This window comes from Epinephelus lanceolatus, chromosome 12, assembly GCF_041903045.1.
Source record: "Epinephelus lanceolatus isolate andai-2023 chromosome 12, ASM4190304v1, whole genome shotgun sequence".
NCBI classification, from domain to species: Eukaryota; Metazoa; Chordata; class Actinopteri; order Perciformes; family Serranidae; genus Epinephelus; species Epinephelus lanceolatus.
In genome coordinates this window covers 18314252-18333021 of record NC_135745.1, presented here as the reverse complement: position 1 = coordinate 18333021, position 18770 = coordinate 18314252, and the positions used below count along the sequence as shown (strand labels likewise).

The window sequence follows — 18770 nt, the reverse complement described above, 5'->3', positions numbered from 1 at the left end:
GCTCTTTCTTCCTGATAAACCGCATCAAACATGACATCCCCTGCTCACACGCAACAGGCTCCCAGCAGAGATTCATCACTCAGTCAGCCAGCCGTGTCAAGAGAGGGTTGTTTTCTATCCGTCTGGCAACCGCTCCAGGTTCCTGGTCTGTGTCATGTCTAACCAGCATACCTCGTCAGAAGGGCAAAGCTGTCATTACAAATAAGCTGTTGCTGGTGAAACGTAGTCTGACAATGCAGTCGGATGAGTGTGTTACACCGTCATGAAACGGGGACAACACAGTCACAAGCTCGGGTCTCTGTGCCTCCTTAGGGTTCAGTCTGACATTCCCACGCACCTCTCCTTCCTCTCATTTAGTCTCCTCCTTGCAAACTTTTCTCATGAAGTACAAACGTCAACACTTTGTTCAACGATATATTTGTCTTCTCAGAACTCCACTTCAGGCCAGGACACTTTTAGAATTAAAAAAAAGTGTGTCTTATTTTGCCGCCCACTCGAAAATCTGATTCATACATCTCCTGAAAAGACGGCTCACTAGACAATCAGATATACGGCGATGCCAGTCAGTGTTCATGCCACAAGCTGGTGACCTGTTTTTGTACCTGCAGCACAGTAGACATACTTTGTTGTCAGCTGCCCACGTTGTTGCAAATGAAAGCTCATAAAACACATTTAGATGTATAATGCAACAAAAAAACAGTCTGTCATGAAACAGTGGTTATGAAGCTGCCAAATACATTTTAAGCTCCATTTATTTCTCACCAGCAACAAACACTTTGTGCCAGAGTCCATGTCCTGTTGTTGCAAATCACACACTGATTCATGTTCATTATGTCCCCTGTATTAGCGCTGTTAATCTGTGTTTACTAAGTAGGATCAAATAAAGAATTGGAAAACATACGTCACATTGCAGTTTGTTTTGCAACTTGAAATTATTCTGCGGTCATGCTGTGTCTTAATTTGATACTGAAATAAATAAGCTATTTCATGAACTAGAGGGAAAATAGCATGTTACGTAAACATTGTCAACGAGTTAAAACAGATGTAAAATAAATAAAGCATTAATTTAAACTAAAACTACATTGAAAAATAAGGTTAAGAAAACACAGCAAAGCAATTTTAGTTACATATTAATGAGAATGTCGAATCAATAGTGATAAAACAATGAAGAAATGTTTAAGAATAAATGGAAATAATCTGAAATATATTTTCTAGCAGCAAACGTTTTGAAAGATACAAAATACCACACATGCTGAAATGACTGAAAACTAAAGCTGAAACTAAACATGTTTTGATAACTTAACACTTGAAGAAGAGGCAGCACTGGAAATCTCCATTAAACTGAAACTGAAATAAAGATAAACATCAATGAAAAGTCAAAAACTGAGAAAAAGATGGCATTAAAATATCTAGCAAAAATATACAAATTATAAACAAAATAGAGTGTAGGAAGTACTACTAAAGATGAGTATTTTGTTTATTTTGGTTTTCATTCACTCATCTCAGTGTGAACTGGAACATCCAGCACCCATTTCAATCACTCAGATGTATAAAGGCAAAACACCCACATCAAATAGTGCAATAAACAAAAACAAAAACTGCATGGACCCAGAGCAGGCAGCTGTTGGTTTAAAGAGCAATGCCCTGCCAGTAAGTATGTTCCATTAGTGATACTGAAACATGAAATGCAAATTAGGTTGACTGATCTGACTGAGAAGCCGAGGATGCTATCAGCAGACAGCCTGTCACTCAAAGCAGCCCTGCTTTTAATTATGCGTGACTTAAAGCCTTACAAAATGTAAATGGGTGAGTCATATAAAGACTCACCCTTCTTACAGTTGTCACGAAGGGGGAATTAGCTATCAAGACCAAAACAGATTTTGTACCAGGCTGTTAACATGTTTATATCTGCTGTAAAGTTGGGCATTTTAACGTTTGTGTTTTTGTGGATTTACTGGCGTCTGGAGTTGGCCTCAAGTGGCCATTAGAGGAACTGCAGTTGTTGGCACTTCCGCGATGAGGTTGTCGCTTGATATTAACGCTGTCTCCATGACTTTATCCATATTTTTTTCTTTTTTCTCAGTAATTGTTTTGTAAAAAGTAGTGCAAAATCAGCAGCTAGTTCTTCCCATCGTCCACCATATTTATTTACTCTCAAGTCACGTTAAATTGTGAGAGTTTTTATCACTAAAAAAATTGTCAACATTTTAGGCCACAGTTTAGACCCCTGGCTGTTCAGTGTCATTGTCGGTTATTAAGTGCTTCCTCTGACAGTTAATTCATGTAACTGTAGAGGAATGAATTTATTTGACGTGAGTACATGTACCCATTAGGACCTAAGTTCTAAATATTTTTAAGATTTTAACATTTTTATGCCTACGTGCACTCGTGCAGGCGATAGCTGTGGCCTGAGGCATTGTGTTTTCAGGTTGTCCGTTCGTCCCATTCTTATGAACATGATATTTCAAGAACACCTTGAAGGGAATTTCTTCAAATTTAACACAAACATTTACTGTGACTCAACTTTGAACTGATAAGAATATTGTGGTCGTGTTTTTTTGCTGTAACTCTTTCGCTTAGTATGACAAATCTTCACACAAATGTCTAACAGGATAAAATGATGAAATTATGACATTTTATATTGAAAAGGTCAAAGGTCAACGTCACTGTGGCATGATACTGTTCTGCAAAAACACATTTGGCGATTACTCAATGTCATATCTCAGAAACAGACGGGGAAACATTTGGTTAAATACAGTCAATTGGTGACACTAATCTTTGGTGACCAACTTCAAACTGTGCTGATTGTATAGATCTGTGCTGCCGGGAGAAGATGTGGGTGAAGCATCCATGTTTTCACAGATATGGATGTAAACTGTAAGTGCAACTTGACCCTTATATGCACAGAGGCATACAACAGCAAGGCAGTAGTTCTACTTATTTATGAGTTTTGTTTATGTGCTTTGTGTTTCATAACATAAATCATTATTTGTCCCAAGGAAATCTGCTGTGCAGCAGCTGCATTATAAAGTGTTTTTGTTGTGACAGTTTAGACACCAGCTGCCCTCCAGAGACAAATACAGGCATAAAAACACAAGCATGCTTCAAGAGGCCCTTCACAACAATAACCATCCCTCTTTATTAAACCTCTGCGTTTCTGTGATGTCTCCACAGAGCCGTCAGTCCCACTGGACCCCATTTCCTCGTCCAACTCTTCCTCCCAGATCATCCTTAAGTGGAAACCTCCCAATGACCCCAACGGCAACATCACTCACTACCTGGTCTTCTGCCAGCGCCAGCCCGAAGCCAGCGAGCTCTACAAGTTTGACTACTGTCAGAAGGGTGAGCCACATTGTTTGTGGTTGTCTCGTTGTTGTGTCTGCATCTGTTTCGGTGGTTTTGTGTGTCTGAGAGTGAGAGACCGAAAGAATGTCTTGTGCCATCTTTTCATCAGAAGAGCTTCTCTCACTCAAAAGCTCTTGGCTACTTTAAGTTGCTCCACTCAGCTCCCAGGACACTCTGTGATTTGATTAACCTTGATGGGTGATTCATATCAAGATTTTATTTACAGTTTCCAAATATATATCAAGCCACCTTATATTCACATTGACTGGACAAAAGCACACAGTCTTAACGACCACCCCACAAACAGACTTAAAGCAATAAAGCCAAAACAAACAAACTCAGCCTCATTGTCTCGATGGATTTTTATCTCACTCAGGGTTCCCACACATCCTTAAAAAGCCTTAAAAGGCATTGGATTCATCAATCTAAAAATAAGGCCTTAATTGGTATTAAGTGTCTTAAATCAATCTTAGAAATCATTAATTTTCCTAAATAAACTGAATGCCTCTCACATTAACGTCACATAGATCAGGATAGTGAAACCAACAGCTCTAGTATTTTGTTTTTGGCTGGGATGCTCAGAGCAGAGGATCCACTGTCTGCCAGCTAGCTGTCACTGTGCCCCGGATGACATGGAGAAGTGCGGATTCAATGGAAATTGACCATTTAACCAAGATTTTGGGGCATCGTTGAAATCTGTATAAAGCCATGAATGCATACAAGGCTCTGGGTTTTTATGCAAAAGGTTTTTCGAACGGAGCACAAACAGAATCAAGGCAGAGTGAGAAACACAAAATTGACAAAGAAATGTATTATGTCACAGTTAACATTTTGAGATATATACATGATTAATGTTGGTTCATTTTCTCCTTTTTTCTGCTAGTTTGGTGATTGTAAAATAGGTCTAATTTTTCACAAGGGTTTAATTAGCTGTAAAAACCTTTGCCGAATTTTCATAACCAAAAGAGTAGTGTGTCATTTTTTTAATTAAAATGTAAATATTAAAGTCATCTAAACTGGGTAAAAAATATCCAAATATGCTGCCCAATATGTCAGACTCTGTGTTCATGATGTTACAGCAGGATGAAGAGAAGAGTGCAGTTTGTAAAACATTTTTATCTTTGAGAACATTTTAATCATAGTGAACCCTATGAACCGTGTGTTACTGTTAACCCGCTGAGCAAGAAAATCAAGTGCAGTTAAGGTGAATCATTTGTTTTGGTAGTATTATGTAGCTTAAACAACATCAAACCTGGCAATGGGACAATCAGGATCTTCCTCTCACTCCGGCTCGGGTTCAGACAAAGTTCAGACATTCATCTTGGTTGAGTTATTCCTGTTGCAGCCTGACCTACGTAGATGCCCTGCCATCAGTGCCCCCTCCATGTAAGCGCACAACCAAGCCCAAACTTTCCTCTTTGAACTCCCATAACTCCCACACATCCGGAGAGATGGGAGTCTGCAGGGAGGTCGTGTCACTGGTAATTTATCTCCACTAGAGAGGGCGAGGACCTGGGGATGACAATGACAGACATGCCCCTCAGGCGTGTGTATAAGTGTGTATGTGGGGGGGAGGAGTGTGTACATGGGTATTTGTGCATAAAACTGAATTATGTGTCTGTGTTTATAGCACCAGTCATATCATTCACTCTGACTTTTTTTCCCTCTCTGGTTGCCCCGTGTGACTCCACTTCACCAGGGATGAAGTTGCCGTCACGAGTGCCCACTCAGGTGGACAGTGACGAGGAGCAGAAGTGGAACCAGACGGAGGAGCAGGGCCAGGGGACACGATGCTGCGCCTGCCCCAAAACCGACAAGGAGCTCAAGAAGGAGAAAGAGGACTCAGAGTACCGTAAAACCTTTGAGAATTACCTCCACAACGAAGTCTTTGAGATCAAGTAAGACAACTGACAACAGAATTTTCTTTACAAGAATTAAACGTAAAAAAAAACATAGCATTTCCTATCTTTATTATCCATGAACATTGTCCTCGAGAGAATTGTGTTTCAAGGTTTAAGTCAAGTTGCTTTACATCAGAGACTTTTCTTTGTCTTCATGTTGTCAAACTCAATCCAGTTCAACATATCTTGCAGTTTAGCATCCCGCCGAACACATTAAAGTTCTCATGCACCATCGTGTGTTTGGTATTTGGATCATGCTGAGCCCTCTCATAAAAGAGCAGTATGAGTATTAGGACTAAATCAAATAATGTCACTAAATTCTTCCCTGTTATATTATACTGGAGTACTGGGATTCAGCTTAACTTGCCTTCAGACCCATCTGCTTATCACTTGCACGGAAAACAGTTGTTGCAAACAGCAAAATAAAAAGCAGACTGTTGTAGAGAGGGACAAGACGTGATATGATTTCAATATGGAGCCAACAGAGCACATTTTCAGACGTAGTGTTGCACTCAGATATAAACACTGAAAGTGACAGAAATAGCTGTGCAACAGAAAATAAAGGAACTACAGAAATAAGTTCAAATTCTAGCTCCATTCTCCCCGCCGCACAGCTGGTCAATCATGTTGTGCAGTGGGTGTGAATGTCAGATTTGGAAAGTTACAGAATTTGTCAGATGGGGGGTAATCCCAAATACAGGGGATTTCCAAAGCTACTTGACCATCCGACAAGCAGTTGTCAGAGCAGAGTACTGGCAGTTTAACCCTTTATATGATAGTGGCTCCAACTACTGCCCCCTGCATTTCATTCTGTTTCATCTTTCTTTATGATTTGTATTTTATTATGAATGTTTCACATTTTTTAAACATTAAAAAGAAACACGTATGACAAACATCATGTAACTCTTCACAGAATAAAATAATATATTTTTTAAAAGAAATTAATTAAATTAAATAAACAAAATTTAATAAATGCAAAGAATGCTGCAACGTTTCAACAGGTCCTTAGTAAAATTAGGATGCCAGATTTTCCAAATAAAATATTCTATATAATATATAGACTTGTTGTACCATAAACATAAGCAGGGGTCTGTTTTCATTTTTTGAACTTTTAAATATTGCTTCTATCCTCTAAATGTCTCCTGCTGTTGCCTTGCCTTATTCAGACGCTCAAGACAGCGGCGTTCTGTGATGGGCATTGCCAACAGAACGCACCCCTTCCTCACCACCGCCCCCAGCCCACCCCAGGGCACGGACATCCCCGAGGATGAGGAAACCTTTGAAAGCACCAAGACGGTGGTCACGGTCCACGCAAAGGAGTCCACTGTCATCTCAAACCTGCGACACTTCACCAGCTACCAGATTGAGGTCCACGCCTGCAACCACCCGACCGACCCGGCCCGCTGCAGCATGGCAGCGTATGTCAGCGCCCGTACAATGCCTGAAGGTTAGGAGACACTGATAGCTTGTTGTTGTTTTTTTTCTCCCTGCATACTATTAAGGCTAAGTCCTTACTGCAGTGGCACAGGTTCAGGCTTGGCCCAGGACACTGCAGAAAGGTCTTAGCCTTAATAGTATGTGTTCTACCCACTGAGCTACTTTCTTTTGTTACGGTGACTAAGAAGGGAAGAGTGGGTCTATTTAATAAAATCACATCATCATCATCATTGAGGGTCGCAGCAACCTCAGCCTGGAGATGTTGTTGATGTGAATCTCCTGCAGCTCTCAGGCTCTTAAAATTTATGGTGTCTCATCATCCTCTATCACAGTTTTTTCCTCCTGTGGGCTCAATCTTGATAAAGAAAGAAAACCTTTTTTAGAAAACTCTTATTTCTTAGAAAACTGTGCATCTTCAGAGGCCATGCCATGCTGCATGAGTACGTGACAAAACACCAACTGTGTGTAACAATCCTGGCTTTCTCCTCATCCCATCCATAACTGATAGCCCATTGGTTTACATTAAATTAATTTTTTAAGTCACTTTAAGTAAGTTTTTAAGTCGTCCACCGATTTAACGTGGCACTAACATTTTCAAACTCAACACAGTAGAACCAGAAATACCCTCTTTTTTTATTCCACACATTCTTCTTCTGTGTCAAAACCTGACTCCTACATTACCCACGATGCACCACAACCACTGACAATTTGGTTGGTTATTCGGGTGTGTCATGCAAGTAGTGGCTAACGTAGCCTCAAGCAGAAATGAGGAGTGGGCTACAGAGGTCTATGGAAAGCTGACCTCTTTCTAACTCCACACCCTCTGATTTGTTTTCAGTTGTCAAACTTCTGGCCCTCAGCCACAGTTGTATCAGACTTCACCCAACTGGCTCTAAAGCCACAAAGGCAACTTTTTTCACAGTAGCACCCCCTGTGACGTGAAAACAAACTATGACATGTAAAACTGGTGGAGTTCCCCTTTAACTGGTCCAAGGTGTAGGCTTGAAATTGATCCCTTGCTGGCAACTGGATTCACCTCCATCTCTTCTCCCATTTATTCCAAACAAACCTGGGTTTTAACAAAGACATTATTCATGAAACTATGTGACTTTGTTCTCTGCAGACAAAGCTGATGACATTGAGGGTCCCATCACTTACGAGGTGACAGAAAATTCAGTGCACATCATGTGGTTAGAACCGCTGGCCCCTAATGGTATGATCATCCTGTACGAGGTCAACTACAAGAGACTGGGAGACACTGAGGTGAAGAAACACACACACACACACATACACACACAGCTCTGTCATGCTGTTAGTGCTTTAGTGTTTTGAGTCGTTGGGTCACTGAGTACATGAGTTCACTGTAAGTTTGCCACAACACATAATCACTCGCTCTTACTCAGAAAGCACTTTTTATATTTCCTTTTCTCATTAAACGCGACAGCTCGAGCTGCTAATGAAACACAATATTACTGAGAGTCAAATTAAATGTATCCATCCGAAAACTACCACGCAGCATAGACAATAAGAGATACAATACTCATTACTTGGCTTGCATTTTGAAACTTGGCCCTATGCGCTCACTAATTTAGTTGATAAACTTAATGGAGAAGCACAGTGTTTTAGTTGCTATGGAGACAGAACTACAAAACATCTGGCAGATGGTGCAGACTGGTGTTTGCTGCGGAAAACAATCTAAAAAAAACAGCTCAGATGTTTCCACAGTGGAAACATAAATAACATGATACAGTATCCTATACAATGAGTCAAAACTTTATTTTAAACCTGGAAATTATGAAGCAGACGTTTGTCATGCGATGGCTCTTTCTGATCTTCACCGTTGTTCCCCTGCAGGAGCTGCACTACTGCGTGTCGAGGAACATGTACAAAGTGACCCGTGGTTGCAAGCTGAAAGTGATGCATCCTGGGAATTACACGGTGAGGATCCGGGCCACCTCGCTGGCTGGGAACGGATCCTGGACTGAGCCCACGTACTTCTACGTCCAGGATGCAAGTAAGTCTCAATCTGCCATGACGGCAGACCAGCCAAAGACTCGAGCTGTGTTCCAAATATATACAGCATGCTGATTCTTTACAGTACGTCCCACATACTAATAGTCAGAGTGAACTGTTTTAGCCAGAACAACACAATATCACCATATTTAACTATTTTATACTAACAGGAAATGATACAGTACGCCGATCACAACTGTTTATCTGAAATGGGACAGGTTTCAGATGATAACTGAAAACTGTGGAGCATTCACACTTGAAGTAAACATGTAAATGTAGTTGTAAATCTGCTGTTACTTAACCTTATAATTTTGCTATCTTCTTAATTTTATAGGGCATATTCATGTGTGAGCTGCTGTCAGAAATCTTAAAATTCCTCCAAGGATTTAATGTATGGAAAAGCAAAATACTTGCACATAGAAGCCTGGTATGAGAACAGAGTATAGTAATATCAGTCCTCTGTCCCAGGATCTAAAGATGCTACGCATTTACTCGAAGCAGATTATCTTCATATTGAGCCCAGCTGCAGTTAAATGTGTGGGTTACATTAGAGCTTGTTGTTGTCCTTCACCTGAACTGTGACTCACCGTCTGGCTGGATTTGTTGAACAGGTGATCCTCTCCACATCGTGAAGATCGTCATCGGGCCGGTCATCTGCTTCATTCTGCTCCTGTTTGTGGCTGTGGCAGGATTTGTTATGTTTAAGAAGAAGTACGCTATTATCACATCCTGTTCAATATGTTCACTCATTTTCTTATGAATTCATATTTTTTCAGTGTTGTTCAATACTTTTCTTTTACTTCTTCCAGTCAAACTCAAGGGCCTAGTGGTCCCATCTATGCCTCTTCCAACCCAGAGTATCTCAGTGCTAATGACGGTAAGTCAAGAGTTTAACCCATTTGATCAATAATATATAAGATTACTTTTTATAGTAAGATTTGATTTAAGGGATTAAGGTGCTTTACACAAACACTACACATCCAAGGTACAGTGGCTAAGGAGGTACTATATGGGGACTACAAGAACTGGGACTGATTAACTTGGGCTGCTTACGTTTTCTCCTACAAGTTTTGAATGCCAGTAGAGATTGCTGATAATGAAAACAGCAGTAAGAAAGTTTATGAAAAGCCCTTTCTCAGTAAAACACACCCAGCAAAGACATCTCCAGTGTAAACCCTCTGTTCACCAGTCATTGCTGTCTCTCATAGTAAATTAAATATCATATACAAAGATTGTTTACTGTCATGGTCACTATACACTAATATGTTTAAATGCAGACTTTTATAAATTTTCTTTATCACTAAGGCCTTGTCCATACATACTCAGGTATATTTGAAAACTTTGCTTTTTTGTGCATTTTATCCACGCACAAACTGCTTTTTAGGGCCCTGAAAACTGATCTTTTGTAAAAACTCAAGACAGTGTTGACGTGCCAATAGTGAAAACAGTTTTTGGCTTGAGGATTCCAAGTTTGTGTCATTATCTATTTTGTGAGGTGTCACAAATGAGGCGACATGTAGTGTAATGGCGGACGTCACCAAAGTTGCATTGACTCTAGTCCTGTTAACACAGGCCTTTTTATATGTTTGCACATAAATGTACAGCTACTCATCCACTATGCAGAGGTTTACAGAGGCGTCAGGTCATTGCTCCAGGTAGCCTTCCCTGTAATAGCTTTTTTCCAGGCTTTTAATTGGCGGATATCATTTTCATCTTTGCATTGCTGTAGGGTTTCGGTTATATCTCCTCCTGTTGTTTTGGCATTTGGAAATTTTTGAGAACAAAAGAGGGGATAAACCTGTTTTCAGAAAGACCTGTGTACATGAGGACTAGGCCCTACTTGCACTTCAAGACTGGTAATTGGAACTAAAAATTGATTCGTTCATGTTATCACTCTTAACTGTCTGATTTTAATGCCTTTACATGCTCTTTAGGAATCTGACTATTCCCAGATTTTACACACAACAACAGAATTTCTGTAACTTGAATGAAGAAAATGCATTTTGCTGTAAGAAATTCTGTTCAGACAGGTATATTTATCTCAGGAGAATTCTTTATATGGCAGATGATTTGTGCATGTGCAGCTGACAAAGTCACACTGGATTTTTACAAATTAAGATTTGGCTCAGCAAGGAAAACTGTGCTTCCTCTGTAAAAGACAAAACATGTCCAAAATCTCTTCAAGCTGCAGCATCGAACTAACACAAACCAGATTTATTTTTAATTTTAACATTTACAACACAAAAGTAACATAACACCAGTCTTTGAAAGATAAAAGAGAACAGAGGAGAAATCTGACGGATGAACTGCATGATCACATCATCCAAGTTCTTATGATTTGTGTGTAACAAACTCCTGTAAATGTGCTCACAGTGTACGAGGAGGATGAGTGGGAGGTGGGCAGAGAGAAGATCCACATTTTGAGGGAACTGGGTCAAGGCTCCTTCGGCATGGTCTACGAGGGCATCGCCAAGGACATCATCAAGGGCGAGGGGGAAACGCACGTAGCGGTGAAGACGGTGAACGAGTCGGCCAGCCTGAGAGAGAGAATCGAGTTCCTGAACGAAGCCTCGGTCATGAAGGCCTTTAGCTGCCACCATGTGGTAAGGAGAGACGTCATCTTTCAAAACACGCCTTATACAAGTTGTTAGTTTTGGTCAATGAAGATGTTTAACAGTGCTTGGATAGCTGTGACTCAATAAACCCCATCGGTATGTTTGAACTCTCAATAATTTGACACAGTACTGATCTAGAACAGTAAGTATTAAATGTCCCATCATGTGCCATTACCTGACCTGTCAATTACACTGTGTTAAGGGCAGCAGTGTCACCTTGCTGTAACCAGACCAGTTGTCTGTCAGATAATGTGATTGAACCATACTAAAATGAAAACCCCCATCCTTGTCTTCCAGGTGCGTCTCCTGGGTGTTGTGTCTAAAGGCCAGCCCACCCTGGTGGTGATGGAGCTGATGACCCACGGAGACCTGAAGAGCTTCCTGCGCTCTCTGCGACCTGATGCCGAGGTAATGAGGTTATAAGACTCACCCAATCTGAAGTGTTTGAGTGACACTCATATTTGTCTTAAGTTTGGTGAACTTTGAGATGCTCTTATCATCTGCCATGTACGTCTTTTTCTTCCTCTCACTTCTGCTTATTATGTAGATAAACAATGCTTCAGTCCTTTGATTCATTTTCTTATCAGTATGCACGTTTTTGATGGTTTCTTTTTATCTGTGCACGGGGAATTACTTTCACAATAAACAGCATAAAAACAGGACTACTGAACTCTCAGTGGATTACACACACATAGTCAAAGATTCGCAGCGAGACAAACCATTGTAGAACTTATCAGTGAAAAGTTTGTTGGTATAAACTGACCTATCTGAGCTTGACTGAAGCCGGCTGATGTTGTCACCAGGCTGGTTTAAGAGCGTAAGGCACATCACCTCTTTCAACAGCCAGTTAGCTGGCCAAGTCAGTTACAAACATAAGTAGGTTCCCCTGCTGTGGCTGACAACAGCACTTCGTCCCCACCAAGCCTGAGTCCGTCACACACACACACACATACTTGTTCTTGTACCTGAAAAGCCTGAAGTTAGAATGGAAGTACAGAGAGTCATTGCTATGGAGACGATACAGCATTTTAACTCTTCTTGTCGTGAATCTTTGGTCTGAACGGGCTTAAGATCCTCTGCTGCTCTTATTGTAACTTAATTTCAATGTAAAACCGTAGCAGGTCTCCAGCTTCTGTCTGGGCTCAAGACTAGCCACAGAGTTACAAACACAGAACAGTTTCTGGGTTTATATTAACCAGCAGTTAAAACAGTACCAATTGTAATGTAACTAAATGAGGGACTCCGTGATCTAATATAAATCTGTTTGTGTGGTGTTATCATAGTAACTCAAACCACTTTACCTTTTCAATTACCACTGGAAAAAAATACATTCCACATTGAATTTGCTTTTGATTTGTGCACAGATGACTTGTATGTGCAAAGTGTTGTTCTATTTAAGTGTGTAAAGATGCAGATGGTCCTTGGGTTGAATAGGAGGGCTGAACTCTTTGATGTTGACAGAGGAGTTTAACAGTCAGCAGCAGGCTCATTTGGAGATGAACAGCAGGCCTCCACACTGACTGAAAAGATACTGCCACTTAGCAGTTCAAGTCAAGTGTGATGATGAAGTTTTGGGTGTAATAAACCTGAGTGTTGTTTTTGATGTTTTTAAGTGTTAAAATATGGGTTGCTGAGAGTTGGCAGATCAGAAATTAAAAATATGTCTTGTTTCCATCAGAACAACCCTGGACGTCCACCACCCACTCTGAAGGAGATGATCCAAATGGCCGCTGAGATCGCAGACGGCATGGCTTACCTTAACGCCAAGAAGTTTGTCCACAGAGACCTGGCAGCCAGAAACTGCATGGTGGCTCACGATCTCACCGTCAAAATAGGAGGTAAGTTTTATCACAACAGGCTATAAAGAGTTTTCGACAACAATGCATGTTGCTACTTACGTCCCTGTGACAGCAGTATTTACCCACGTAGGAGTCATTTTAAAAATAGAGGTCAATTTAATATTGTTGCTGTAGATTTGACACTAGTTGTCTTCTCGTCCTGTGCAGAGCAGTTTGTGATTGTGTTGTCAGGAAAATGCTAATAGACATTTGTGTTCCTGCATCAATAATTGACAATGCCTGTATGGTGAGCAATAAATCCGCCACATAAAGCTAATTAAAGTTCAATTTAGTTTCCCTAGACGTGAGGTGTGTTGTGTTTACTAGATGCATTAATGCCATCCTATCTTTGCAGCCCCACAGTGGCTTTAAGTTTGTACATAGCCATTAAAGCCCATATATATTTATTCTGTATTTTATCTGTATTACCAAAGCAGGTAAAACACACCTGAGAAGCAACAGGGAATACGTGGGGTTTAAATGATGAATTAAAATGTATTAACCCCCTCATATAAAACTTAGTAACATCAGTGTAGGTTTGACTGTAACTAATGAAAATCGTTTTTTCCTCCCAGACTTTGGTATGACCAGAGACATCTACGAGACCGACTACTACAGGAAGGGAGGGAAGGGCCTGCTGCCCGTCAGATGGATGGCACCTGAGTCTCTGAAGGACGGAGTCTTCACTGCACATTCAGACTGCTGGTCAGTGGCACCTCTGATTTTGGGTTTATGTGTTGCCGTAGGTGCTGTACATAGCATAACATTGTTCTGAGTGACAGCTGGTGTTCAGTAGTATCTTACACAGGAGAAGTAAATGTGAAGAAATCAAGGTTCGTGACGGACATTCACAAAACTTGATTATTTTTAATAGAGCAAAAAATAAAAGTTGATTTAACGTTTTATGGATTCTTAAGAGGCAAGTAGAAAAAAAACCTACTGATTTGTTTTCTGAGTTTGATCTAAATTGTCTTCTCTCCTGTGTTTATGACCTAAGAACAGTTGGAAAAAGGATAATCCTTAACCTGTTTTTTTAATCTGTGAAAACCATGGATGTATAACTGATGTACACTCTGAACACAGGACACATGTATTGTGTGATAGCAAGTTATGTAACATAACAGTCAGCTAACATCAGATTAGCGCTGATTAAAATAGAGTTCTAGCCAAGACAAAGACATGACGGTAATGTGCAGGTCATAAAACCAGACCAGAATAACAAACAGTAAACAAATATTAAATCAAATATTAAAAGATCAGAACATGAGCGTGTTGCTAACCTGTTTTCATCTGACGTTTTTTATCAGCATCGCAGCCGACGCCTCTGCCCTCAGTCTACTCTTGTTACTGCATCAAGTGTTTACAGACAGATTCACTCTGTCAGGTGTCTAATTGGCATGTCCTCATTCTCCCTGTGCTTCTCTTGTTGTCTCTCATCCACTTGTTTGCCAGGTCGTTTGGGGTTGTGCTGTGGGAGATCAGCACACTGGCTGAGCAGCCGTACCAGGGCCTGTCCAACGAGCAGGTCCTCAAGTTTGTCATGGACGGAGGCTACCTGGACCGGCCGGACAACTGCGCCGACAGACTGTGAGTACAAGATTAGAGGGCTGAGGTTAGAGGTTAGAGTTGTGTTGTCATAATCACATTATTTCAGACTACTGGAGTCAAGTCAGTTTATTCTCTCTTCTTATTTGTGAGCTTTTATGTGTCTTTAAAAAGACGGTTTCTAACAAGTGGCTGAAAGAGACTCCAGAATGTCATCACACACACAGCATTACAGCCTCATTGTGGTGGCCGCAATGAAGTCATGTGACCGTAGTGTAGTTAGTTTATAGCCTAACGTTAGATTTTTACTAATGGCGATCGCATTTAGGCTTCAGAAATTATAAAAATGGTGTTCATTTGTGAAGATAATCTTGCTGAAAAAAATGTGTAAGTATAAACTGCAATAAAACAAAATCCAAATGGAAAAATCCCATTGGCTTTTTGTTTAGGGAACCAGCGCGATGCTAACTTCATAATGGCCTACAGAAAAATGTCATTCCTGCATCACTCTGTTCTGGTAGTTACTGTATTTCTGCCTCCTAAGCAAAATCAAATGCCACAGCCTTTTTCCTCTGTTTCCTCTGATCACATAGCACCCATTTGAAAAGTATTTGCATTTTTCTTCTGCAGAGACAGCCTAGTTTTATGACAGACCATCTTTCCAGCAATGAAATGCTTCTTAAAATAAATATTTAGTGTATGAAGGGATGAGGCTGGTGATGTTCTGTGTTTTTCTTATCAATAATGTGTTTGTCCCAAACCTGTCTGTGGCACTCGGCACTAAGCTAGCTGACTAACACATGTACAGTTTTAAAAAAAGACAAAATATTTCCCGAAACAGCTGGGGCACTGTAGTTTGTAGCAAATGTTATTTAAAACAAGTGTGCTTTTAAGAGGGGAATATTTTTAGCTGCGGATTAATGCACACTTGGTGCTCCAGTGAGTATTTACAGCAACAGGATGGTGTACATGTGGGATTGACTCAAAATAAACTGCAGTGCCCAGCTTCATCATAATGAAGGAACATGTCACCCAGTACAACACTGTGGCTTATTGGTGTGTTTTTAATAGTTCTTGGACCACAGTGGAGGTCTGTAGCACAGAGAAATAAAGTGTGTCGAGCTTTGGTCTAACAAACAATATTTGTTTGTACTGTAGGATAGAATAATTGTTGGTTTTGCTCTTTTCTTGGGGTTTTTTGGCATGAAGAAAAATGTAGAATATTGCCAGCTGTATCCTTTTAGATAGGAACGGGCAATATTGTAATGGTATATATCTGGACAGAGTAATTGTTCTGTAAAATCAATTAAGAAATGGTTTTAAATACAATACTTTCTCACATTTGATTCTTATTTGAGAGGAAAAAGGTTGACGTATATTGAAGTTGTATTAAAGTAGGTATTCTCAACCACACTGGACAAAAAACTATTATAACAAGAAATAAGTACATTAATAAAAGGAAGGAATACCTTTGCTGAACAAACACAAATTCAGACATTAGTATCATTTCACCGTGATCTCACTCTCCCTTTATCCTCACCCAGACACAACCTGATGCAGATGTGTTGGCAGTACAATCCCAAGATGCGCCCCACCTTCCAGGAGATCATCGAGATGCTGCGCGACGACCTGCATCCTTCCTTCCAGGAGCTCTCCTTCTTCTACAGCGAGGAGAACAAGCCGCCTGAGACTGAAGACTTTGACCTGGACATGGAAAACATGGAGAGCATCCCGCTGGACCCGTCGTCCTACTCCCAGAGGGAACAGTGTTCGGACAGGGACGAGGCCTCCTCCATGGGCCTGAGGGGCAGTTACGAGGAGCACCACATCCCCTTCACACACATGAACGGGGGAAAGACCAACGGACGAATACTGGCCCTACCACGGTCCAGCCCCTCCTAACATACTGTACACATCCTGCATAAACACATCATTGCTATAGATTTAAATATATTTTTGTTTTTTTGTTGTCGTTTTATATAGATCACACTTTTATCACTCTCTACAGGAGCCCCTCAGTGCATATCTCAGGACATTATTTTTCTCCTCAGATACCACAAACACACACTACAGCAAGTCCATGTATGGATGCCAGAAGACTCTTTTTGTATTTAAGGACGAACTTGCCGCGTCTCTTTTGTTCATGATTGTAGTTTATGTACTGTAAATAATTGCCAAGTTTGTGCTAGACTGGGTGGATAATGGATTCAACTGTGAAACAAACTCTTGACAAACAAGAAGGCTGCTAAACCCACTGTCCCCTTCCCGAGTCCAGACTGTGTCCCTGTCCCCGAATTCAACAAGAGGCTTCATCCCCGGGTTGCTACGTTTTGGGAAAAAAAAAATGAAAGAAAAAAAAGTGCCCTTGTATTTTGTTTGTGGCCTACATCAGTTGTCATGAAACTGTGTCTGAATCATTGTACGCAAGCGGATGACGAACTGAAAATGAAAGACTTTGGGAACTCTGTCGGATGGTCAATGACGGTCCATCCTCGAACAAACTCTAATCCACTGGAGAAGCTGGTTGAAGTGGCTTACCTCCTCACACTCTGCAGTATTCCAAAATGGCACACAGGATGAACACAGGACTTATGTCGGGTTATATATATTTTTTTAATTTATTTACGTGTCTTGCTTTCTTTTTATTTCTTCTTTCCTCTTTTTTTTTGAGTTTTCACACTTACAGCTGAAGGATATTTAAACTGTTTTTCAGAAACATGTTGGTGAACGAGTTCCTCAGATTGACCAATAGCTGCTTCTTTGGTATATTTTAGTGGGTATAGAAGATAAAAAAATATATAAATATATATATATATAAATATATTGTTAATGTTTTTGTACATAGTTGTTGTCATTCTTGAGGTATTTCCGGTCATAGAAAAATGTTTTTACATGTTAGTCTCCTATGTTTATTTTTTCTAATCCAGAAAATCATACTAATTAGCTTTTTTGGACTCATGATCAACCAACAGCATTTGGTCTTTTTGCTACGCGATGCCCGGGAGAAGGGAGTGTTTGACGTCTTCAGCTTAAGATGTCTGCCCATTATATCAAGATCAAATAAAAATAGTGCTGTAAATAATGCAGCAAGGTGCATTCACGAGGAGGCTCCCGCAGTGCTTCTGTTATTTTCCATTCTCTCAGTACATGTGTGTTTTTCCAGACAGTGTTGTGTTATTTCAGTGAACACTGAGGTGGTTGTGTGTGTATTTAAAAGGAAGTTGTGCTTTTAGCATGGAGAGGTAAGAGTTTGTTTGTGACAGAGCCAGACGTGCAAAAATACAATGTACATACATTGAGTGAGATAGCATTATCGAGGCCAATACAGATATTGATATTTTCAGATCAAAGAGAAATCCTTTTTACACAACCACTAAGTTTGTTGCTCAAAAGTTTTGATGAAGGTAAATACTGAGGGAGAATATTTTACTTTTTACATACTGATATTTTGCAGATAATGACATTAAATTCAGCCTCCAGTCTTTGAGGTTTAGTACAATGATGCCACCTGCTGGCAAACATTAAAACATACTACCGTCTATGTGATGTCATAGTCTACAAGGCCAAGCATTAAACTTTTTCCATATTTTTTTTATTTATGCACAATGTTGAATATATACAACTTTTAATGATAAACAAAGCTTTGAAGGTTAATTGTTTCAATACTATCATGTAAAGGGAGTTAAGATGAAGTCACGCAGGTATTCACCACTAAACCTATGCTACTTGTATATAAGTGTCTCCCATAAAGAGAGACATAAAGACACAGATGTTTTTGGTCACTGTAATAATTCCTCTGACAAGGACAAAAATCCACAGACCTCGTTCTATCTGTCCATCTGAAGTTAACATGAAGCTTCAGCAGTCTGATTTTTTTTTTTTAAATGTCCTCTCTATGTGTCGACAGAATGTTTTTGGCTCAGCAGCAGTGGAGAAATGGAAATGCAAACATGGAATTTTATACAAAAAAAAAATTACTAAATGAATGCGGACTGTTTAAGCTTCTTTAAAAGTTAAAAATGCATTTTTGTGAATGAGGACTTGATTTTTTCCCCACATCTCTTACATTAGTAACT

General features: G+C 40.1%; 1 protein-coding gene across 1 annotated transcript in view; it reads left to right on the top strand.

Annotated features, from left to right (window-relative positions):
- insra (insulin receptor a) overlaps positions 1-18288 on the top strand; it is a 65458-nt gene extending 47170 nt beyond the window's left edge. Inside the window, exons 9-21 of the mRNA XM_033649751.2 lie at positions 3175-3342; positions 5045-5243; positions 6413-6693; positions 7807-7946; positions 8538-8697; positions 9308-9407; positions 9506-9573; positions 11070-11299; positions 11609-11719; positions 12990-13149; positions 13725-13854; positions 14602-14736; positions 16239-18288. Of these exons, the coding sequence (XP_033505642.1) occupies positions 3175-3342; positions 5045-5243; positions 6413-6693; positions 7807-7946; positions 8538-8697; positions 9308-9407; positions 9506-9573; positions 11070-11299; positions 11609-11719; positions 12990-13149; positions 13725-13854; positions 14602-14736; positions 16239-16596 (2240 nt within the window). The 3' untranslated portion in view covers positions 16597-18288. The remainder of the gene's footprint in view (positions 1-3174; positions 3343-5044; positions 5244-6412; positions 6694-7806; positions 7947-8537; positions 8698-9307; positions 9408-9505; positions 9574-11069; positions 11300-11608; positions 11720-12989; positions 13150-13724; positions 13855-14601; positions 14737-16238) is intronic.
- The last annotated feature ends 482 nt before the right edge of the window (positions 18289-18770 follow it).